A 27612-nucleotide genomic window follows, 5' to 3' on the forward strand; every position below is an offset into this window, starting at 1 on the left:
GGAATCTATTCTAATCCAGGTTGATCAAGGTGTCTTACTCTGAACACATGACCTTACCTTCAGTGTAAGCAGTGTCAGACAAAACTAGCTGGAATATTTTTGGGTAGAGGTGTTCCTGTTCTTTCCCCAGCATATCCATGGCCATCCTTGCTCCCTCCTCCATGTTGCCATCTTCATCCTCCTGCAGTGCCTACAGACACACACTGGTCATTGTCAAGATGTATACTACAGACACACACAGGTCATTGTCAAGATGTATAATACAGACACACACTGGTCATTGTCAAGAAGTATAATACAGACACATACTGGTCATTGTCAAGATGTATAATACAGACACACACTGGTCATTGTCAGGATGTATACTACAGACACACACAGGTCATTGTCAAGATGTATAATACAGACACACACTGGTCATTGTCAGGATGTATAATACAGACACACACAGGTCATTGTCAAGATGTATAATACAGACACATACTGGTCATTGTCAAGAAGTATAATACAGACACATACTGGTCATTGTCAGGATGTATAATACAGACACACACAGGTCATTGTCAAGATGTATAATACAGACACATACTGGTCATTGTCAAGAAGTATAATACAGACACATACTGGTCATTGTCAGGATGTATAATACAGACACACACTGGTCATTGTCAGGATGTATAATACAGACACACACTGGTCATTGTCAGGATGTATAATACAGACACATACCGGTCATTGTCAGGATGTATAATACAGACACACACAGGTCATTGTCAGGATGTATAATACAGACACACACTGGTCATTGTCAGGATGTATAATACAGACACACACAGGTCATTGTCAAGATGTATAATACAGACACATACTGGTCATTGTCAGGATGTATAATACAGACACATACCGGTCATTGTCAGGATGTATAATACAGTCACATACTGGTCATTGTCAGGATGTATAATACAGACACACACTGGTCATTGTCAGGATGTATAATACAGACACACACTGGTCATTGTCAAGATGTATAATACAGACACATACAGGTCATTGTCAGGATGTATAATACAGACACACACTGGTCATTGTCAGGATGTATAATACAGACACACACTGGTCATTGTCAAGATGTATAATACAGACACATACAGGTCATTGTCAGGATGTATAATACAGACACACACTGGTCATTGTCAGGATGTATAATACAGACACACACTGGTCATTGTCAGGATGTATAATACAGACACACACTGGTCATTGTCAAGATGTATAATACAGACACATACAGGTCATTGTCAGGATGTATAATACAGACACACACTGGTCATTGTCAAGTTGTATAATACAGACACACACAGGTCATTGTCAGGATGTATAATACAGACACATACTGGTCATTGTCAAGATGTATAATACAGACACACACTGGTCATTGTCAGGATGTATAATACAGACACATACTGGTCATTGTCAAGATGTATAATACAGACACATACCGGTCATTGTCAGGATGTATAATACAGACACATACTGGTCATTGTCAAGATGTATAATACAGACACACACCGGTCATTGTCAGGATGTATAATACAGTCACATACTGGTCATTGTCAGGATGTATAATACAGACACACACAGGTCATTGTCAAGATGTATAATACAGACACACACTGGTCATTGTCAGGATGTATAATACAGACACACACAGGTCATTGTCAGGATGTATAATACAGACACACACTGGTCATTGTCAGGATGTATAATACAGACACACACAGGTCATTGTCAAGATGTATAATACAGACACATACTGGTCATTGTCAGGATGTATAATACAGACACACACAGGTCATTGTCAGGATGTATAATACAGACACATACTGGTCATTGTCAGGATGTATAATACAGACACACACAGGTCATTGTCAAGATGTATAATACAGACACACACTGGTCATTGTCAGGATGTATAATACAGACACATACTGGTCATTGTCAGGATGTATAATACAGACACACACAGGTCATTGTCAAGATGTATAATACAGACACACACTTGTCATTGTCAGGATGTATAATACAGACACACACTGGTCATTGTCAAGATGTATAATACAGACACACACTGGTCATTGTCAAGATGTATAATACAGACACACACAGGTCATTGTCAAGATGTATAATACAGACACACACTGGTCATTGTCAAGATGTATAATACAGACACACACAGGTCATTGTCAAGATGTATAATACAGACACACACTGGTCATTGTCAGGATGTATAATACAGACACACACAGGTCATTGTCAGGATGTATAATACAGACACACACAGGTCATTGTCAAGATGTATAATACAGACACACACTGGTCATTGTCAGGATGTATAATACAGACACACACTGGTCATTGTCAGGATGTATAATACAGACACACACAGGTCATTGTCAGGATGTATAATACAGACACACACAGGTCATTGTCAAGATGTATAATACAGACACACACTGGTCATTGTCAGGATGTATAATACAGACACACACTGGTCATTGTCAAGATGTATAATACAGACACACACTGGTCATTGTCAAGATGTATAATACAGACACACACAGGTCATTGTCAAGATGTATAATACAGACACACACTGGTCATTGTCAAGATGTATAATACAGACACACACAGGTCATTGTCAAGATGTATAATACAGACACACACTGGTCATTGTCAGGATGTATAATACAGACACACACTGGTCATTGTCAGGATGTATAATACAGACACACACAGGTCATTGTCAAGATGTATAATACAGACACACACTGGTCATTGTCAGGATGTATAATACAGACACACACTGGTCATTGTCAGGATGTATAATACAGACACACACAGGTCATTGTCAAGATGTATAATACAGACACACACAGGTCATTGTCAAGATGTATAATACAGACACACACTGGTCATTGTCAGGATGTATAATACAGACACACACAGGTCATTGTCAGGATGTATAATACAGACACACACAGGTCATTGTCAAGATGTATAATACAGACACACACTGGTCATTGTCAGGATGTATAATACAGACACACACAGGTCATTGTCAGGATGTATAATACAGACACACACAGGTCATTGTCAAGATGTATAATACAGACACACACTGGTCATTGTCAGGATGTATAATACAGACACACACTGGTCATTGTCAGGATGCATAATACAGACACACACAGGTCATTGTCAGGATGTATAATACAGACACACACAGGTCATTGTCAAGATGTATAATACAGACACACACTGGTCATTGTCAGGATGTATAATACAGACACACACTGGTCATTGTCAGGATGTATAATACAGACACACACAGGTCATTGTCAAGATGTATAATACAGACACACACTGGTCATTGTCAGGATGTATAATACAGACACACACAGGTCATTGTCAGGATGTATAATACAGACACACACTGGTCATTGTCAAGATGTATAATACAGACACACACTGGTCATTGTCAGGATGTATAATACAGACACACACTGGTCATTGTCAGGATGTATAATACAGACACACACAGGTCATTGTCAGGATGTATAATACAGACACACACAGGTCATTGTCAAGATGTATAATACAGACACACACTGGTCATTGTCAGGATGTATAATACAGACACACACTGGTCATTGTCAGGATGTATAATACAGACAAACACAGGTCATTGTCAGGATGTATAATACAGACACACACAGGTCATTGTCAAGATGTATAATACAGACACACACTGGTCATTGTCAGGATGTATAATACAGACACACACTGGTCATTGTCAGGATGTATAATACAGACACACACAGGTCATTGTCAAGATGTATAATACAGACACACACTGGTCATTGTCAGGATGTATAATACAGACACACACAGGTCATTGTCAGGATGTATAATACAGACACACACAGGTCATTGTCAAGATGTATAATACAGACACACACTGGTCATTGTCAGGATGTATAATACAGACACACACTGGTCATTGTCAGGATGTATAATACAGACACACACAGGTCATTGTCAGGATGTATAATACAGACACACACAGGTCATTGTCAAGATGTATAATACAGACACACACTGGTCATTGTCAGGATGTATAATACAGACACACACTGGTCATTGTCAGGATGTATAATACAGACACACACAGGTCATTGTCAAGATGTATAATACAGACACACACTGGTCATTGTCAGGATGTATAATACAGACACACACTGGTCATTGTCAGGATGTATAATACAGACACACACAGGTCATTGTCAAGATGTATAATACAGACACACACTGGTCATTGTCAGGATGTATAATACAGACACACACTGGTCATTGTCAGGATGTATAATACAGACACACACAGGTCATTGTCAGGATGTATAATACAGACACACACTGGTCATTGTCAGGATGTATAATACAGACACACACTGGTCATTGTCAGGATGTATAATACAGACACACACTGGTCATTGTCAAGAAGTATAATACAGACACACACAGGTCATTGTCAAGATGTATAATACAGACACACACTGGTCATTGTCAAGATGTATAATACAGACACACACTGTTCATTGTCAGGATGTATAATACAGACACACACAGGTCATTGTCAGGATGTATAATACAGACACACACAGGTCATTGTCAAGATGTATAATACAGACACACACTGGTCATTGTCAGGATGTATAATACAGACACATACCGGTCATTGTCAGGATGTATAATACAGACACACACAGGTCATTGTCAAGATGTATAATACAGACACACACAGGTCATTGTCAGGATGTATAATACAGACACATACTGGTCATTGTCAGGATGTATAATACAGACACATACTGGTCATTGTCAAGATGTATAATACAGACACATACCGGTCATTGTCAGGATGTATAATACAGACACATACTGGTCATTGTCAAGATGTATAATACAGACACACACTGGTCATTGTCAGGATGTATAATACAGACACACACAGGTCATTGTCAGGATGTATAATACAGACACACACTGGTCATTGTCAAGACGTATAATACAGACACACACTGGTCATTGTCAAGAAGTATAATACAGACACACACTGGTCATTGTCAAGAAGTATAATACAGACACACACTGGTCATTGTCAGGATGTATAATACAGACACACACTGGTCATTGTCAAGAAGTATAATACAGACACACACTGGTCATTGTCAAGAAGTATAATACAGACACACACTGGTCATTGTCAAGAAGTATAATACAGACACACAAAGGTCATTGTCAGGATGTATAATACAGACACATACCGGTCATTGTCAGGATGTATAATACAGACACATACTGGTCATTGTCAGGATGTATAATACAGACACACACTGGTCATTGTCAGGATGTATAATACAGACACACACTGGTCATTGTCAAGACATATAATACAGACACACACTGGTCATTGTCAAGACATATAATACAGACACACACTGGTCATTGTCAGGATGTATAATACAGACACATACTGGTCATTGTCAGGATGTATAATACAGACACATACTGGTCATTGTCAGGATGTATAATACAGACACACACTGGTCATTGTCAAGAAGTATAATACAGACACACACAGGTCATTGTCAAGACGTATAATACAGACACACACTGGTCACTTGTCAAGACGTATAATACAGACACACACAGGTCATTGTCAGGACGTATAATACAGACACACACAGGTCATTGTCAAGAAGTATAATACAGACACATACCGGTCATTGTCAGGATGTATAATACAGACACACACAGGTCATTGTCAAGATGTATAATACAGACACACACAGGTCATTGTCAGGATGTATAATACAGACACATACTGGTCATTGTCAGGATGTATAATACAGACACATACTGGTCATTGTCAAGATGTATAATACAGACACATACCGGTCATTGTCAGGATGTATAATACAGACACATACTGGTCATTGTCAAGATGTATAATACAGACACATACCGGTCATTGTCAAGACGTATAATACAGACATACTGGTCATTGTCAAGAAGCATAATACAGACACACACTGGTCATTGTCAAGAAGCATAATACAGACACATACTGGTCATTGTCAAGAAGCATAATACAGACACATACTAGTCATTGTCAAGAAGCACACACTGGTCATTGTCAATACGTACCATACAGACACACACTGGTGATTGTCAAGAAGCATAATACAGACACACATGGGTCATAGTCAAGAAGCATAACAGACACACACTGGTGACTGTCAAGAAGCATAATACAGACACATATTAGTCAGTTTCAAGAAGGATAATACAGACACATAACAGTCATTGTCATTGAGATTAATACAGCCACATACTGGTCATTGTCAAGAAGCATAATACGGACCCATACCTGTCACTAACAAATTGTATAACACACAAACATATTGGTCATTATCAAAGAGCTTAATACAGACACACACCTGTTTTAGACAAGAAGCATACTACATACACACACTGGTCAATGTCAGTGCCTCCAGTGAGGTTATACCTGAACAGCCTTGTAGACCTCAATGAGCTTGTCTCCAAGAGCTGCCTCCAGCTCAGCTCGCTGCTGCTCCAGACGACTGAACAGGTCATCATCGTCATCATCATCATCCCCGAACTGCGTCTCTCCATCACTGTCATCTGGTGATAACAAGGTTTCAACATATGCAGTCATGGCAACTTGTTACACATTATAATATATATAACATTTCATTTCACAAGCTCTTGATGCTGATGAAAATGAAACTTAAACACATTTGCAGAAGAGCGGAAGGTTGGGGGTTTGATCCCCAGCCGTGTCACACCAAAAGATGCTAAAAGATGGTACATGTTGTTACCCTGCCTCGCACTCAGCATTAAGAGGCAAGAACAAGGACTGGTCTGCTCAGAGTTAGTACACTCTATCATAAGTGGGGTATTCATGTAAAACTGTGGCATGGTATCTTAGTGGGCACTAGCACTATTTGTCCCGACTAGTACAAACAGCCACACATGTACATGCACATCGCCATAGAAGTGCAATAATCTTGAACACGACATTTAACCCCATTTCACCTCACATTTAACCCAGAATCCCCACCGGGGCATAGTATAGGAAGAAAACAGACTGGGTGTTACTTATTTCCTGGTTTGTTTGCATTCAGTCCACAAAAGTTGTGTTTACAGTTGTTTATGATGGAATCTTGTGTAATCAAGACAAACCAGTGATTGATGTTAAGAACATCACTCACCATTGTTGTGGTACACTGACATACAATCAACAATATCCAGGCCACCAAATCCATTAAGTTGCCTCACATGACAAGAATAGGCTCCTGGCGGCCAAGTCCAACCAAGATTCACCAATGGGTGTGTTCCTGTGTATGAATTGATATTATTGCTGTGCCTCAATACTGATTAGGGTGCCACGGGTGGCCCAGTCGTCTAAGGCGCTGCGATTCAGTGTTCAGGGTTGCGTCCCTTGGGCATGCCAGAAAACAATGATTGTTGGTTCGAATCATGGTTCGCCCTGATTATGTTTCTAGGTTTGTCAGCACCATACCTGTGCTCATTGGTTTCACTGAAGTGGTAAACGTTTGAGACCTGCATCATTTCGGGCTTTCCTCCCACATTGAGCTGACACGCCGTGATACAACGAGAATATTGTTAAAAGCGGCGTTAAACCCAACTCACTCACTCTGTACTGATTATGAGAAAGTAAATATACCGGTGTGAAGAATATTAATTATTATACATTATACATTCCTATCATAAAATATTTGATGAAAACAATAGGCATAAGTCAACGCCAGTACTATTTCCTACCAAAGAGATCTGATGTGGAGATTCTGTCATCATCATCATCACCATCAATAAGTCGTTTCAATTCTTCATCATTGTCATCATCATTGTCATCCTCATATTTATTTTCCTCCTCCACTTCTTCTTGCTCTCCTTCCGCTCCCTCCCCATTTTCATCTCCTCCCTGACTGTCCTCTCCATCGGGTTGTTCTCCAGCATCTTCAGTGGACAGACTGAATGGGATCTTATTGGAGCCCCCACCTGGAAGCACATCACAAAACACATGAAACCCCAAAAACTGTACAAGAATCATTATTTGTCCACCCTGAAATTACACTTTAAGAACAGCCTACAACAAACTGTATACTTACTTATTGCCCGAATATTGCTAAAAGCGGCATAACACCATACTCACTCACTTTATTGAACCTTAACATAATGACCAACTACTGAGGCATTCATTGACCTTCAAGCATATGTTGACTGTAATCTTCATGATTATAATGAGTGTTTGTGAAGGGGGGTATTGACTAACAAGCATATGTGTCCAGGTATTGGCTCAAATGTCGCTTGTTTGTAATGGGTGAATACATACAAGAACACTCAACATTTTGAATTTGGGATCACATCCTAATTATATTGATATTCTCCACTAAACATTGTGGTTGATTTGTTTGTTTGTTTGATGTTTTACGCCACACTCAGCAATATTCCAGCTATATGAAGGTGGTGTGTAAATAATCAAGTCTGGACCATACAATTCAGTGATTGACTTCATGAGCATCAATCCACACAATTGGGATACGATGATAGGCATCAACCAACTCAGCGAGCCTGACCACCCGATAAGCGACAAGCCTAGTCGCTTCTTTAAATAAGCATGGGTTGCTGAAGACCTATTCTTACCCAGATCTTCACGGGTCAATGGCAGTTGATGACAATGCTAGACAAACTGCAATAAATGGAACATGTACAAATTCACGTCAAGAAACTGTCTCAGAATGCCTTACTGTCATCATCAATAAGGAGGCTCTGCATCGTAGCTCGGACACTCATAAGGTCATCATCATCATAGTCATCATCATCTTCCTCCTCAACACTGTCTTCAGTCTTCTTTGAGTTCCTAAAATCAGAATTGAAAGAACATTGTCAACAGTGTTTCCATAGTAAAATGGCGTGTCAGCCTAATTGTCAGGGAAACCCTAACTGATTCAGTTCTTAGATGAGTACCTCCTTTTTTAAGGGTTTTGCTATATGTTATCATCATAAGGACTAGTGGGCTAAAAACTGTTAGTTTCTAGCGCCTGCAAAGTTTCAACTTATAGACCTTGTACTTTCACAGCCGTTGAAAGTGCAGTATCACTTGAAAATGTGTTCAAATATCATAGCAGGAAAAATCAAAATATGCTAAAAAACATATATTTTATTCTCAAAAACACTTGTTTTGTATTAAATTTCATATACATAGAGATATGGCTGTGTAATGGCCAAAAATGACATTTTCAAAAATGGCCACCATGGCAGACATGTTTGAATTCGTACTGAAATTCCATGAAGACTATTGGTCCTATATGGTCCATGAGACCATAGCTGGGATCATTCTCACAAAGTGTCAGCTTCAAAGGTCTTGTAGTTTCAGAGCAGATGTGGGAAATATAAAAGGATGACAGACAGCATGCCATGACATCAGCTCATTTCCCTTTCAGTCAGGTGAGCTAAAAATGTTTTGAATGAATGTGAACACATACACATAATAAATGACCAAACAAAACTAACGGAGGACTTTTTATTCCTTGGTTTAAGGACTTACTTGTGAACAATTTTGCTCAGCTGGTGGGAAGAAAAGAGAAGTAAAAAGATTCTTCCGACTAATTTTGGTGTTCTTCAAAAGGTTTATAACTAAAATGTGTTCTTACTCATAAAATAACACTATTGAACTTGTATCAGCAGTATGGATGATAGATTTTATTGTGAAAGTTGGAGTGCCCATAATGAACAATCAGTAGCTTAATGTAACAAATGTTATATTTGGGATATACTTTCTTAGTAAAGTACAGATTCTAGTACTTTTTTGGCTTGAGTCCTACCCAGGATTCGAACCCACACTGCCATAGTGAGGCACCTAATCCCAGCACAAATAGTCAGCGATCTAACCCATTCAGCAAACTAGGCTTAAAAAAATGAAAGTCCAACAACTGGTAGTAATGGCCCGGAAACGAAGTCTATGCTCATTTGTGTCCATAATAATTCTATAAAAACATAAAAAAATATTTTTAAAAATATTTCAAAATAGCAAAAGGCACTAATTAAGATTTTGAGCAACTAAGCAGATGAACTTTGCATATTTAGCAGGATAAAAATAAGTGCTTTTCATTTTTATTTTCCACTTAGAATTACTTTAGGGTCATCAAATCTGTAAACATGCCACGTCAACAACGGATAATAACCAGTCTCAATTATCCGACGAAACAGATTCCATTTAGCATAAAAAGGCAAAAGAGAAGTGAGAATTATATTCATGGATCACTGAAAATCAGTAATGACACAAGGGTTTAGTGAAAAGGTAAGCATGTCCAGCCCTACCAGTAACACCCGCCTCTCACATAATCTGCAGACCCAAGTATGTCGCTGGTCACTGATAAGTCAGTTAATAAACTAAATTTGCCTTACATCAAATACATAGAGCCAACGTATTGACATAGTGTGTGGTCCATCCAGAGTGCTGGATCAGAGAGAACTGGCTGTAAATATAAGCTATTGTAGTCGAAGCATGAAAGGACAAGCTCCTGGATATCGATCCTCATGTCTAAGGGAAGAGCATGAATCAGTGGTGATGGTCAGTAGCCATACATTAGGATCCTGGCGCACCTGTCTGCCTGCAAATGTTTTACTATGCGCAGATGGTAAGTCAGTTTTCCTTATGTTTTAATCACCCTTATACTCATCTTTTATTACTTGGTTCATGAATTTCACAAACGTCAAAAATATAATCATTTTTTGTTTCTTCTCAAGTCTTGTAACAAATGTCTGTCATCCGAAACTCCAAATTATTGATATCCTCATTCAAAACTAGGTTACCTACTGTTCATTGAATAGGTCCAATGATACTCTAAGTCTTTCACCTACACAGACCTTTTAAGAGATCAATTTCATTTTTTTTTTTATTTAAGGTTAATAAAATTAAAATGACATGGAACATTTTCTATAGAAAGTTTACTTTTTCAAAAAGTTTCCAAAGGAGTCTATTAATTTGTTTAGGGGTCAACTGAAATTCTTGGAAGCTGTCGTCAAAAGAAGCAACAATACAAATAAACAGCTTTTTTCTTTCTTTTTTTTCTATCTTAAAACAGAGAGAAAGAGTACCAGATAGAGGTGTATCGACAGACTGAACTATCCCAGCATTGTGATTGTCTGTGGTCTGATAACAGCAATTACAAGTTGAAATATGGATAGTTGACACCGATGCCATGATGGACTATCGATAGTTGACATTAATGCCATGATGGACTATCGATAGTTGACATTGTTGCCATGAAAGACTATTGATAATTGACATTAATGCCATGATGGACTATCGATAGTTGACATTGTTGCCATGTTGGATTCTCGATAGTTGACATTGTTGCCATGATGGACTATCGATAGTTGACATTGTTGCCATGTTGGATTCTCGATAGTTGACATTGTTGCCATGTTGGATTCTCGATAGTTGACATTGTTGCCATGATGGACTATCGATACTTGACATTGTTGCCATGTTGGATTCTCGATAGTTGACATTGTTGCCATGATGGACTATCGATAGTTGACATTGTTGCCATGAAAGACTATTGATAATTGACATTAATGCCATGATGGACTATCGATAGTTGACATTGTTGCCATGTTGGATTCTCGATAGTTGACATTGTTGCCATGATGGACTATTGATAGTTGACATTGTTGCCATGATGGACTATTGATAGTTGACATTGTTGCCATGTTGGACTTAGATAGTTGACATTGTTGCCATGATGGACTATCGATAGTTGACATTGTTGCCATGTTGGATTCTCGATAGTTGACATTGTTGCCATGATGGACTATCGATAGTTGACATTGTTGCCATGTTGGATTCTCGATAGTTGACATTGTTGCCATGATGGACTATTGATAGTTGACATTGTTGCCATGATGGACTATTGATAGTTGACATTGTTGCCATGTTGGACTTAGATAGTTGACATTGTTGCCATGATGGACTATCGATAGTTGACATCGTTGCCATGTTGGATTATTGATAGTTGACATCGTTGCCATGATGGACTTAGATAGTTGCCATTGTTGCCATGATGGACTATCGATAGTTGACAATGTTGCCATGATGGACTATCGATAGTTTTGATAGCCATAAAACAATGAAAGCATTTGTGTCATTCTCGCCTCTGCCTCGTGGTTTAAAACCTAATGCGGGACACATCAAACCCCATGTAACCCTCGTGATCCAGCTACAACTTATAATGTCTTTGTTTTTTCAGGAGAGTAAAAAGTATCTCAAATTTTAACCAAAACACAGAACATTTGCAATTTAAAACAGTGGATAATGATTAATATGAGTAACAAATAAAAGCAAAAGTATGAAAACACTGGACAATTTGCAACTTCCTGGCTGATCCAAACGGTAAACAATCTATTGTTGCCATTGCTGTGTGCACAGTGGTATAGTGTTGTTACATGCATTAGTGACATTTTCATTACATTGGTTTCATTAGTTGAAATGACTGTTAGATGGCTCACACGATCTATTGTTTATAAACATAATATGGGTGGCATAGTAGTGTCATTGACATCAAGGCCACGTATCTGTCTGCTTGTAGTGTCACTTAGAATCAATGCCATGTGCGTGCATGCCTGTGTGCGGATGTTTGAAGTAGTCCCACTGTAGAGCAGATACCTCTTATTTATACATTTGAAACCTCGCGCAAAAGTTCTGTTCCAAATTAAAATACAAGTATCTACTCTACAGTGGGACTACATCAAATTTCAAAACACAGCAGTTTTATCTCCTAATTATTAAATCATTTTAATCAATTTAATCAACTATAAGTTGGACATAAGTTATTGCCAATTCTCCGTGGGCTTCTGTACATTGTAAAGATACAAGTGCTTTGTGATGCAGAGGTGATGGGTGTCATCATCAGCCATCCACTGATATGAGGCTGTGTAAATCATAAAAGTCAGATGAACCCTAACAAACCCAACTCTATGCACATGTACAGTTTTTACCCATTGCTGATATACATAAGCACAATAACGTATGTAAAGCATTTTTTCTTCTGTAAAAACCAAGTTTAATGGATATGTTATAAAAGCATTGAAATATGTTCAGTGCTATCAATGATTCTTAACTGCACAGGGATTTCCTCTTGTTGGTTGGTTGTTTAACGCCGTGCTCAGGAATACTCAAGCTGTATGATGGCAGTCGGTAAAAAATTTAGTCTTGACCAGAAAATCCAGTGATTGAAATCATGAGCATCGATCCATGCACTTGGGGTCGATGACATGCATCAACCAAGTCAGCGAGCCTGACCACCCGATCCCATTAGTCGCCTTTTACGACAAGCACGGGTTTCCCCTTGTAGCCCCTCTTCAGTAAAGTGTGACTTACATATAACAGCGTGATGCACCCAGCGCAGAACAAATGGATTTAAGTGACTGGCATGTAAATCAAATAAGTAAAAAGCAGTAATTGTAAGATTGAGCAAATCTTACCGTAAAAGAATAACATGAAATGATGATGAAATACTTCTTATTAAGGAAAATGAACATCTCATTGTTAAAGTAAAAAACACTTTGATTCCACTTATTTTCATATACTGCATTGCAGTATGGCTTAGATATGGCAGTCGGTCCAAACGTTTTGGTAAAACTTGAATTCCATGAAAAAAAATAAAGCGGAATAAATAATTAATGTTTCTGTGTTCTACAATCTTCTGAGTGAGTGAGTGAGTGAGTGAGTGAGTGAGTGAGTTAAGATTTAGAGTAGGCAGTATTTCAGCCATATCGTGGCTATACAATCTTCTGACAAAATAAAATTTCAAAACCAATTGCACAAATTTCACTTAGTGAAATTATTGGAGCCTACTGACTCAAGCGCCTGCCTGTTGATTAAAGACCACTCCCAACCACATCAATCATTATAAACCTTCTACAGCAGACAGACCCAAACAATATTATTTCCACTTTAAATCATATCAATAATAACTCCCTTGAGTCATTCCAACTTTATCTTCCATCACTTAAAGGTGTTTTGTGCCCGTGAACGATAACTGGAGACATTTTATTTTATCAAAGTAGTATTGATTGAACACGATGACTACCATGCCCTGTAAAGAACATGCTATTATATTGGCTAAACCAGTACAGCATATCAGTGACAAGATTAGATCACTCTGTCTCGATGAGCTGATGAGGTAACTATTGCAGCAAATGCCAGCTCTCCTTCAAATGTACAACACAGGGATATTCTGTTGAGGTAAGGACGTCTTCAATGTTATGGAGTTCTTGTAAATTATATACTTGCATTGTATAAGCAATGTCAAAAAATTTTTTTTATTATTTTAATGTCAGCCTAGAAGGTGATTGCAGGCAGAAATAGTTGGAAAAATGACCAATCACTGACTGGCCCACTCACTGGTATCCATACTTTTAATTCCTTTTTGACCTTTTACATGTTTTATTTTGTATCACATGATAAGCATCTAAATAGCATTTGAAATGAAGCATTAAAGTCTAGGGGTCCTTTTCATGTCCCTATTTTAAAAGTTAAAGATTTCTGGGGCCCTAAATTTAAATACTACAGCAGCAAATTTGAAGCACCCCAAGATCCAAATTAATTTTAAACACAGCTATAATTAAGGAAATTAAAGATAACAGTTCCAGTTGATAGCATATTTAACTGCCAAGCCTCAGTTACCATGCCCTCTAAAGAACATGCTATTATATTGGCTAAACCAGTACAGCACATCAGTGACAAAATTAGATCACTCTCTGTCTTGATGACACGATGGGGTAACTATTGCAGCAAATGCCAGCTCTACTTCAAGTGTACAGCGACCGCCTCCGTGGTCTAGTGGTAGAGCGTCCGCCCGGAGAGCGGAAGGTCCGGGGTTCGATCCCCGGCCGCGTCATACCAAAAGACGTTAAAAGATGGTACTTGTTGTTACCCTGTCTGGCGCTCGGCATTTAGGGGCTAAAACAAGGACTGGTCGGCTCGGAGTCAGTATACTGTGTCTGAGTGGGGTATTCATGTTAAACTGCGGCATGGTATCTCAGTTGGCTAGCACTATAAATCGGCATCAGTCCGGACTAGTACAAGCAGCCACACAAACACACACACGTACATGCACGTCGCTATAAAAGTGCAATAATCTTGGACGCGACGTTAAACCCCATTTCACCTCACCTCACCTCAAGGGTACAGCACAGGGATGTTATGTTGAGGAAGGATGTCAGCTTCCTCAATGTTAGGAAAGTCGAGTACCGGTAACTGCAGCAGTGTCAAACACTGTGTTTTACTGACTGTCTAGGTGGTAGGTAATCTCATGTAGAAATCACCTTTTTTTAGGATAGTGTTTCATGCAAATATTGCTATCAATAGGGCCGAATACTTGTCTTACCTGCAATATGTACAACAAGCATTAGCCTTTTAACCTTGTAAACCCAACCTTAAGTATATATTACAGTTTACATTAGGCAACCATTTTTTATTTCTTGGTTTACAGAATTCAAACTCATTTCAAAAGTTAGGTATGCCAATTTATTAAAAAAAAAATCCTCAGAGATTTTCTTCACTTGAATTTTGTCTTAAAAAGTTAGGTAGGTATAAAACAAATATTCTGGTGTAACAAAAGTAAAACAACTAAATTTTTCAGGAACATTTTATCATATCATATCATGTTTGGCTATACACTATTGGAAAGGTCTAATTAATCCTATTGTTTATCAATATGAAAATTATGTGTATTACATTATTTAAATAATTCATTAACAACTTAATTAGGTTCGTTGTATATTAATAAATGTAAGCTAACACATAATGTAAGATACTCTGTTAAATACAGAATCGATTATGATTCCGACTATCTTGTAAGCATGTGTTTACTTTCACTATCAAATAGTGATGACACCAGGTGTTCATGAAACGGTGAGCATATCCTTCCCATTGTTGGCTCCCATAACAAACACATGCAAAGGCAAGTCAATTGTTTACTTGAAAAAAAACCATGGGAACATACCCGGTTTGGTTCAAGTCAAGACAGGGAAATCCATCAGATATCATTTTGGTCACAGATGTGTCAAATGTGTAACTGTCCTCCACATGTCTACAATAAAACTTTATGAAAACTTTACTGAGGCTTTGAATGTTACAATTCTGATCAAACAACTTTTGAGCAAGCATCAAATGACACTCTTTGAAATCTTCATCGACGGAACATAGTCGATCGTAGTACCCGAAAAGTTGTGAAATGTGGACACCAAGGGCTTGATCTGCTGGTATAATTGCATGTAGGGCTGGGACGGGTCCAAATTTACTACTCGGGTACCCACCACCCTATTACCTGACCCTGCCCGGGTACCCGCTGTTGATATTTAGAGATAGGTACAAACTGTCCGATTTGGAAGAGTCTGACCGTAGCCCTGGCAAAATGTATTTAGATTCACATGTAAGACGATCCGCTCATGCATACACTGGAGTTTAATGCATGGAGTTTTATCTTTATTCAAACATATAAAAGTCAGAAGGAATGGGTGTATTGTCAGAAAGAAATTGGGTCTTAGTGACTTAAATTGTAACCATAGAGTTTTAGATAATATTTGTCATCAAACAATATATATCACGTGAGTAACCACGGGTCCAGGTAGTCCTGTGGGTTCCCGGGTCCTAATCAGGATCCACCCGACCCGGGTACCCGAGTTACCCGTCCCAGCCCTATTTGCATGATATAAAGGGACAGTTGACTAATGGAAAGATGAAGTCCTCCCTCTTGTGGACAGTTTTTTGACACTCTGAATTAAATGCATAGATCTGAATATGAAACAGATGAAACAGTTTCACTGGTCTCTTTTATTTATGGTTCAAGTGGGAAAATCAGTGCAAGGGATTGGCTATTTGACCATTACCGTATTCGACGTAATAAGCGCCCCGCTCTAATAAGCGCCCACGGCGATATTTGCTAATATATTGGCCAGAGAACAATCCTAATTAGCACCCCTTCCAATTGATCAATGTACACAAGACTTATATATTCGCGTATAATACGCACTCGTGTGTTATATGCACACTTAATTATGGGCAATTAAATTATGGAAAAATATATGTTGTACATAAACATTTCAGGCTGTCAGCATAAACCATGAAATTTATCTTTTAACTGTTTTTTTTTCACTAAAATAATATTCTAATAAGAGCCCCCTATTTCTAATTTTAAGAGCGCCCTGGGTGCTTATTACGTCGAATATGGTATTGAACAATATCGGATCATTGATATACCTGAAGCTTAAAAGTCCTGACCAAATTCCCTTATTTTCATTTTGCCAATCTGAGAAATTCTGCCTTGTAAGCATATCCTTCCCCATCAGTCAGGAGGGGAGCAATATTGGTGCCCATGGTGAAAAATGTCCTATCCCCACATTTTACATAGACGTTTGTTTGTTTGTTTGTTTGTTGTTTAACGCTGCACTCAGCAATATTCCAGCTATATGACGGCGGTCTGTAAATAATTCAATCTGGACCAGACAATCCAGTGATTGACATCATGAACATCAATCCACGCAATTGGGATTGATGACATGCATCAGCGAGCCTGACCAACCAATCCCTTTAGTCGCCTCTTACGACAAGCATAGTCTACAAAAAGAGATTTTGCTATTATGCAATTCCTAGCATGTGAGGACAGGGCGTATCAATCAACCTTCAAGTGCCCTCAATCTTCTGTTGTTCTAAGTATAACTTTTGTAATATGCAAATATTCCAAGATGGATGGAAATGTTTACCATGTGTTCATAATCAATGTGGTTCTCTTTGTGGACTGGGTGAAATCTCAACTTGTGTTGCTCTGGGACCTGTCAGTTTTGAAGTGTAAATATTTTGTCCTGTTGATAAGTGAGTGATATGGATGTAATGCCTTGTGTCAATACTTTCTCCCTTTGAGTTTTTCTAAAAAAAATCTTGTTTTTTGGGATATGCATATATACTCACTGCCAAAAGAAACGCAACCCATAGAATGAGCGAGTGAGTGAGTTTGGTTCAACATCGCTCTTAACAGTATTCCAGTTATATCGCGGCGTGTCAGCTTAATGTGGGAGGAAAGCCCGAAGTGACGCAGGTCTCAGGCGTTTACCACTTCGGTGAAACCTACCAGCATGGGTATGGTGCTGACAAACCTAGAAACATAATCGGGCAAATTGGATTTGTACCCACAATCATAGGTTTCTGGCGTGCTCAAGGGACGCAACTCTGCAGAGCGAATCGCAGCGCCTCAGACGACTGGGCCACCTGTGCCCCCTCAACCCATAGAAACAAATAGAGAAGTATGTATGTTGAGAAGAGATGTTTCCGATGTGTACCACTTAATGACAAAACTAACAATCAGTCAAGAATTGCCACCGAGTGTCTTTATTCTTATCACAATATGCTGCACGTAATTTCCAAACTTTACACGCTAGTCCTGCACAAGACAAATGGTGCATCTCAGGTCATGGATCTATGATGTCACGTGATGCGTTCACGTGCGTCGGTTTACACAACATAACAGTATGTTTGTTTGTGCATCCAACCAATCTAATGTCTCTTGAATATGAGTAATTCTTATTAAAGCATGTGTATCTGCTGCTTGTAACTTCATATGAACCTTGTATGTGACGCACCATTTAACCAGTCCCGTTACCTAAATAAATTAAAATGGGGCACAGGTGACCCAGTCGGCCAAGTCTCCAGAAATTGTTGTGCAGAGTTGTGTCCCTTAGGCGTGCCAGAAATTTTAATGATCACAGGTTGAAATCCCTTTTCACACAGATTCACGGGGACCCCCAAAATAAATAATCCAGGTAAATCCCTGCAAAAGGTTGGCTCAGCCCTTGATGAAACTTTTGACTGGTCCATTCTCGACCTCTGGCCAATGAAAGGAAATGTGTCGTTAGTTCTCTCTGAAGGGTTTTCTTACAATGCTGGTTGACTCCTTGTTAAGATGCAAGCAATTCTGATTCAGGACCCTCTGCATCAAAGGAATTCAAAATTTGAGATGGAGCTGCAATTATCTGCAATATATCCATCATCGCTGGCTAAGACAGTTTTCAAACAGAAATACTGCTAAATATTTAGTTGGGGGGCTTTGCCTTGGACCTAAATGGGGCCTGTTGCTCTTGAGTGAATGAGTGAGTGTGTGAGTGAGTTGGGTTTACCGCCTCTTTTAACAGTATTACAGTCATATCACGGTGTGTCAGCTTAATATGGGAGGAAAGCCCGATGTGATGCAGGTCTCAGAGGTTTACCACTTCAGTGAAACCCACGAGCATGGGTATGGTGCTGACAAACCTAGAAACATAATTAGGGCAAAATGGGATTTGTACCCAGAATATTAGGTTTCTGGAGTGCCCAAGGGACGCAACTCTGCACAGCGAATCGCGGCGCCTTAGATGACTGAGCCACCATGCCCCCTCACTCACTCGGACATGTTTGGTTGGCATCTATCCAGATGTTGTACTCCCCCTTAAGCCTTCAGCGCATGTTGTTAGGGTCAATTCAGAGGCAGATCATGTTCTTTAGAATGCATATAGATCATGAAGATAGAGAGTAAATCAATGAATCTCAGCCTTGGTAAGTGAGCTCCTCAAACATTGGCATTGAAAGCACTGATAAGGGATATTGCTTCAGCTAAGACTTCTTATTGATGGTAGAAGAAATTGACAAGTTGCTATAGTAATTGTCCTTGCCAAGATTATCTTCCCTGGGAGAATTCTGGGGTTGATTAGCACCTCCCCCAAAACCTATCAGCTCCTATAATTGTCCAAAGTGAGTAAGTGAGTGAGTTGGGTTAAACGCCGCTTTTAACAGTATTCCAGTTATATCACGCCGTGTCAGCTTAATGTGGGAGGAAAACCCGAAGTGATGCAGGTCTCAGACGTTTACCACTCCGGTGAAACCCACGAGCACGGGTATGGTGCTGACAAAGTTAGAAACATAATCAGGGCGAACCAGGATTCGAACCCACAATCATAGGTTTCTGACGGGCCCAAGGGACGCAACTCTGCACAGCGAATCGCGGCATCGTATTCCTTTGATATTCTCTTGCTGTTTCCAAAGAAGATTACAAGAACATTAACCATTATTGGTCTAACCTTTAGGATTTGGGATTGAAATGGGTAGGAAAAAAGTACTTGAGTACTTGTTGGTCCTGAGTTACGAGTACTTCAGAACCTGTACTGGAGGCCGAGGCTATCCATATTTTTCTCTGTGTGTCCCATCTCCCGCCCACTCTGAATTTTCATTCCGACATGAGACAATAAAAAGTTTACTTACGAATGTTAATGTTCCCTGGTGCTGTATAAATGTATGCTCTGATGTAATAAAAAACATACACCTACCATGGCACACTCATAAAAAAAACCCGTTCAGACTGACCTGTCTTCAGCTATATATATATTAACAATTCGTTTCCGAAGAAAGTGACTCGGTCTACATCATAAACTAATTTAAAGACTGGATTGTAACCACGTGATCCAAACTCAACGGTGATGTTTATCGCTAGCAAAATGGATATATCTTGAAAAGCGCACTTTGCTTTCTTTTTCATTACTGTAAGTATTATTCATTAACCCTGGAATGACCTGTCTTCACTTCATAAGTATTAGCACATTTGTGGCCATCTTCATGAAATAATCATAATTTTTCATGATTCTATTTGAAGTGGCAAGGACTAAAGAACTTATCCTTGAACCCTCACACATAAGAAGTGTTGAAATTTAGGGGGTCCTGAAGTCTTAGTTTCTCCTGCAGTATTTGAATCCTGGGATCCCATAATGTGTAACTTTTAACACTATGACTAATGCCTAATTTCAAGCATGGAAAGTATTTGATTTTTCTGAGGTGGCCGAAGCAATACAGCACACAGAGAGAAAAATTCAATTTTCTCCTTCTTTACGTTTCATGTACTTTTTAAACAGGGACCCTTAGCTTTCATACTTGATATTGAACACTCTAATTTCTCAGTAAGAAAATATCACTTTCCATTAATGTGATTAGCTCAATAACTAACCAGTTAATTGGATGAAAAGTTAGACGGCACTACTTTTCATTCATTCACAATTTTAAAACCAGCCCTCACTGCGATTACTATGCCCATGGCATTGAAGAGTTTAGAGTAACAACATTAAAACACATTCGTTTTTAATTTGAATATGTATTTGTTCTTGAGCTTAGGTTACATATGAATCACAAACACTGCATTTGTGTTGAACTTTTATCATGTTACCAGTTACAGTGAGTGAGTGAGTATGGTTTTACGCCGCTTTTAGCAATATTCCAGCAATATCACGGCGGGGGACACCAGAAATGGGCTTCACACATTGTACCCATGTCGGGAATCGAACCCGGGTTTTTGGCGTGACGAGCAAACGCTTTAACCACTAGGCTACCCGACCGCCCCGTTACCAGTTACAAACAACATAGACCTAGACATCGGCAGAAATGGCTTTGTTTATCTCCTTCAAGAGCTAAAAAACATATTAAATTAAAGATGACAAAGTATTTTATGTTCTCACACTGGAAACTCATACTTGGCATATTCATGTGACAAATTAGACCACTGTCCTTATGCACTTGAAAGACGAAGTTGTACTTATTCAATTCCAAACACTTAGTTTCTTTAGACACAAGCAGATCTTGAAAACATCTTACACAAGAAAGTAGACAGATACATGATAATATGACACCGGACATTCCACACGTCGGAAGACTTTGATGTCAGTTTTAGTTTTCCGATACAATAACAGTTAGACACATTTATTCATCAGCAACGTAGCTAAATGTAAGTTAGGTAATGTGTGCATAAGAGATGACTTTTTACACATGGATGGATACTTGTTCTGGCGAATGCCCCCCTTTCACTACGACCACGAATATCCCGAATCACCCCGAATCGGACTCTTTCAAAATTCATGATGATTCGGCCAATAACTTTCGTGGCTAATCGGTTTGAAAAATATGAAGAATGCCAGGAATGGGTTAAGAAACATGTACAAATTACAAGATTCATGTACAGATCATGCACGACTTGTAAGAATCACCTACAACTAAGTTACAAATATGTTGTTCGTACTTAATTCTTACATGATTCGTAGTTGACTCGGGACATTCGTGACTGTTTCGGGATTTTTCGGGTTGAGGACAAGAAATTTTGGGAGCCATGAATTGCTAAGAAAAGCCAAGAATGCAAAAGAATCGATTACGAAGCTGTTACGGAACATAAGAATTAATTACGAAATACGATACAGCCACGAAATTGCAATTCAGGGACCCTTCCACGAAAGTTTTTGTTTGTCTTTCTCGCTGATTCAACGAACTCCCACGAAGTGTACGAATTTTTGGGAATCAAATAAGATTAATTTAAGAACTTCAAGAAATGATTGAGATTTATCTAGGAACATGAAAAATTTCCTATTGAGGAAAGGCCTCTCTCCCCTTTCTCCATAAGGCTAAGTTCACACAGTGCCGATTATGGCTCAGGTTTGAGATCAGACAGCCCTACGACAAGAAAAACAAGTATTTGTCACAAAGTGACGAAATGTCCCCTGCCTGTATATACACCATAGTACCAAATATGAAGACAATCCAGCGATTAGTTCTTGAGATATTGCGGTAACACCGTTTTCCAACTCCAAAAGCAGATTTGCCTGCTGTGACCTTGAAAATGGGGTCAAGGTCACCAAAACCGACTGGTGTCTGCGGTGTCTGTATATACACCATAGTTCCAAATATGAAGACAATCCAGTGTTTAGTTCTTGAGATATCGCGGCAACACCGTTTTCCAACTCCAAAAGCAGATTTGCCTGCTGTGACCTTGAAAATGGGATCAAGGTCACCAAAACCGACTGGTGTCTGCGGAGTCTGTATATACACCATAGTTCCAAATATGAAGACAATCCAGTGTTTAGTTCTTGAGATATCGCGGCAACACCGTTTTCCAACTCCAAAAGCAGATTTGCCTGCTGTGACCTTGAAAATGGGGTCAAGGTCACCAAAACCGACTGGTGTCTGCGGAATTTGTATATACACCATAGTTCCAAATATGAAGACAATCCAGTGTTTAGTTCTTGAGATATCGCGGCAATAAACAGGTGGGACGTACGGACGGACGTACGGACGGTCGTGAATACTATATTCCCTGCTTCGCGCTTTCGCGCGGCGGGGGACAAATGAAAAAGTCGGATTACTATCCTCAGTGATCTGGAATGTCCTCTCATTGTCTGAATGCAGTCGTATACATTCGTAACAAGAGTCCTACGGATCAGGAAAGGTCCAGAGAGGTCGGCCAAGCAACCCCAACAGTATGGTGCATCCCGCAACATTTGGGAAACTCAGCTGATTTTGTCTAGTCGGATTACAATCGTGACTATGTCGTGAGAGATTCTGCTGTATTTGGATAAAAACAGTAACAAGGTCCTGTGGATCGGGACGCTGTCGTGATGAACGGGCATAAATAATTCATTGCCATTTCTTGTCGATTGAGTCCAGATTGCGTCCACATCTTGCCGAATGCGAGCCGTCTTTGTCGGTTCACTGTCCAGTCACTGTCTGATCCCCATCAGATCGCTTTCGGGAGAATCAGGACAGATTCGGTTGTTTTTTACCATGCGGAAGATACCAATCGGAACAGATTCGGATTGAGAATGGGAGAATCGGGACGAGCTCGGGTGAAATGGCTGAATCAGGACGTTTCCTGAACAATATCTGATATTTTGTGAATTTCCCGCCATGAATCACAGGATCATGATCAGACTTTTGACAAATTTTAAATTGGAACGGTCCTATCAAGGACGGCAGTAAAAATCCTGAATGTGTGACTGAGCCCTAAAGACTTCCTCATCACTCTCCTGCTTCAAAAAAAAGATCAAGACCCGTCTATTAAAAAAATACTCTCGCTGATTGAAGTTTCTGAGCACTTATGCACAGTGAATGCTGAGCTATACAAATGCATTTATTATTAGTAGTAGTAGTAGTACTTGAAGTAGTTTAATGCTGCAAACTGTGCACGTCTGGGTTAGGATTAGTCCCCAGTAACCCATGCTTGTCATAAGTGGCAACTTAAATTGATTAATTGTTGCTCCTGATATCAATCACTGTTTTTTTTATTAGTTACAGGCCACTGTCATGTCGTTGGAATATTGCTGAATGTGGCGTTTAACAAACAGATAAAACAAATATGGACTGTCCAAAGAGAATAACCACTTGCCAAGGCATCATTAGAAATTTGCACTAGTCCTGTTGTCTTTGCCAAACTGCCCAATAGTTAAGGTACCATAAGGACTAGTAGAAATTTGCCATTATTAAGGGTTTTGCAATATGCTATCATTATAAGGACTAGTGGACTAAAACCGTTTGTTTCTAACGCTAAAAGGCAATAAGTTTATCAACAGAGCTGATAGTGTTGACTTCATTAATAGATTTGTATGGAGTTAAAGGAAAACAATATAGAAATAAACAACGTTACATTTTCACAAATAGGAATAACACATACCGTATTTGACGTAATAAGTGCCCCGCTCTAATAAGCGCCCATGGCGATATTTGCTAATATATTGGATCGTGAACAATCCCAATTAGCACACCTTCCGAATGATCAATGTACACAAGACTTATTTATTCGCGTACAATACGCACTCGTGTGTTATATGCACCCTTAATTATGGGCAATTAAATTCTGGAAAAATATATCTGTTGTATATAAACATTTCAGGCTGTTGGCATAAATCATGAAATTTATCTTTCAACTCTCGTCACGATATGGCTGAAATATTGCCGATGTGACGTTAAACTTTAACTCACTCACTCACTATCTTTCAACTCTGTTATTTTCACACAAATAATATTCTAATAAGAGCCCCCTATTTCTAATTTTGAGAGTTCCCTGGGCGCTTATAACATCGAATATCGTATATGAAATGCCAAGCTCGTATTACATACATAGGTCCATACAAACAAAGAAATTCAACAAACCTGCTTTATAAAGCTGCTGAATCAACACCAACCAACCCAACAATGATAATATGGCATCAAAGAATCTCTGCAAGTCCCTTAAACTGACCTCTAAAGTATTCCAGAAACTAATGAAAATGGTTCCAACAACAACAGTTAGGTAAAGTCCTGTCAATAATGGACAGAAAAATCTATCTGAGACATTTTTTCACTCTACCTAATATTGTTATTTCATCCCTGCTGTATTGAGATTGAAGAGATTGATGTGAATTTGTAAAAAGGATGAAAAGGATGATCAGATATTTTCTGGCTTTTCTTGTGGGTCCAAGGACTATTATACCTACTGAGGTAACCATGGTTACCGGTACATACCAACTGGATGACGCTCCAACAGGCGAGTTAGCCTTGAGCTACCAAGGACTGGCTCATTCTGTCGTTTATTTTTTCAGATATTTTTGCCAGACAAATATATACCAAGCTGAAGTTTGTTTGTTTGTTGTTTAACGCCGCACTCAGCAATATTCCAGCTATATGACGGCGGTCTGTAAGTTAATTGAGTCTGGACTAGAGAATCCCGTGATTGATATCATGAGCATTGATCCATGCAATTGGGATACGATGACATGCATCAACCAAGCCAGCGAGCCTGACCTCCCGATCCCGTTTGTCGCCTCTTACGACAAGCATAGTCGACTTTTACGGAAGCATGGGTTGCTGAAGAGCTTTTCTACCCCGGATCTTCATGGGTCACCAAGCTTAAGAGGGGGAAACAGTTGTACAGTTTTCTTAAGTTATCATCTCCTAGGGATGTGAAAAAAACCCCAAAGAAAATAAAAACTTAACTAAAAAATATAACTAAAATACAAAAATAACAAAAATAACAAAAATACAAAAAATATTTAAAAAAATAAAATAAAATAAAATATTCAAAAAAATAAAAAATAAATACTTGCAATTGTACATTTTACATACATAGTGTTCTCAGCGTGTAGGTTATTTTGAAGAGTTAAAGACTTGTGGTTTTATTTTCTTCAGAAAGCTCTTCAAACAATAGTAAAACTACTAGCAAGTAACGTTTTCAAAAAGTGAGTATTGTTTTATGCCCCTTTTAACACTATTGGTTACAATGTGCGACGTGGCTGATTGTGAGTCAATGTGACCTGACTGATTGTGAGTCAATGTGACCTGGCTGATTGTGAGTCAATGCGACGTGGCTGATTGTGAGTCAATGTGACCTGACTGATTGTGAGTCAATGTGACCTGGCTGATTGTGAGTCAATGTGACCTGGCTGATTGTGAGTCAATGTGACCTGGCTGATTGTGAGTCAATGTGACCTGGCTGATTGTGAGTCAATGTGACCTGACTGATTGTGAGTCAATGTGACCTGACTGATTGTGAGTCAATGTGACCTGACTGATTGTGAGTCCATGTGACCTGACTGATTATGAGTCAATGTGACCTGACTGATTGTGAGTCAATGTGACCTGGCTGATTGTGAGTCAATGTGACCTGACTGATTATGAGTCAATGTGACCTGACTGATTGTGAGTCAATGTGACCTGGCTGATTGTGAGTCAATGTGACCTGGCTGATTGTGAGTCAATGTGACCTGACTGATTGTGAGTCAATGTGACCTGACTGATTGTGAGTCAATGTGACCTGGCTGATTGTGAGTCAATGTGACCTGGCTGATTGTGAGTCAATGTGACCTGACAGAATTGTTTGTGCCTCTTGCTATCTGCCTGGTCCTTGTCGATTAATGAGCCGATGGATGAATAAATAAATAGCCGGTGTATTGCTAACTGCAGTGTTAAAACACCCCTTCAACATTTTGATATATTGTCATGGTTGCTGTTTCAGGTACGGAAGCGGTCTCATCCTGAGGAACTGATCACTAGTAGAAGAGGTCACAGAACACAAAATTCAAACATCCATTCATGATCTACACTTATAACATCAAATGAAAGATTTGTGCTAACATCCGACTGTGACTGTGACTGTGACAAGATGAGGAGCTGCAGCTCATTTAAGTGATGGAAGTCGTGGTATTTCATACATCTTCACAGAAAAGATTTCAATAACAGTACCACCTAGGATTTGTGGAGATCATTCTAAGTATTCCCACGGATGACATCACTGCTGAATAGCATACAAAAACTTCAAGGATGTGCTGAAAACTTCTACACGCCCAAGCATCCATTTCAAGTGACAGTCGTGTGAACAAACAGATCAATAATTACAGTCGATTCTTGTTAAGTGGGAGAGGATAATCACGAAAAACAGACACGAAGATAACTAACTGTGTTTGCATGGTCACAGATTTAATCTGCTTTATTTATCATCATTGAAACCAGATAAGCAGAATTGTGCAAGTTGACAAACATCTCAGAGGACCTTTCCTTGATCTGATGGTTCAGTTTACATAGGCAATTAATCCTGTAACAAGGAGAGATTTTGGTCATGCAAACACTCC

The 27612-nt window shown here is 39.1% G+C and overlaps 1 protein-coding gene across 4 annotated transcripts in view; it reads right to left on the minus strand.

The window, feature by feature from the left end:
* The window catches only part of LOC124113221 (serine/threonine-protein kinase Nek1-like), a 94295-nt gene that overhangs the window by 1973 nt on the left and 64710 nt on the right, over positions 1-27612 (minus strand). For all 4 annotated transcript variants that reach the window (XM_046473504.2, XM_046473506.2, XM_046473505.2 and 1 more), the window contains 4 exons: positions 8916-9028; positions 7930-8166; positions 6629-6765; positions 58-190 (listed from right to left, as the gene is read on the minus strand). In XM_046473504.2, coding sequence (XP_046329460.2) covers positions 58-190; positions 6629-6765; positions 7930-8166; positions 8916-9028 — 620 coding nt within the window. The remainder of the gene's footprint in view (positions 1-57; positions 191-6628; positions 6766-7929; positions 8167-8915; positions 9029-27612) is intronic.

This window comes from Haliotis rufescens, unplaced genomic scaffold (genome assembly GCF_023055435.1).
Source record: "Haliotis rufescens isolate VD_foot unplaced genomic scaffold, xgHalRufe1.0.p SCAF_7, whole genome shotgun sequence".
In the NCBI taxonomy this organism is placed as follows: domain Eukaryota; kingdom Metazoa; phylum Mollusca; class Gastropoda; order Lepetellida; family Haliotidae; genus Haliotis; species Haliotis rufescens.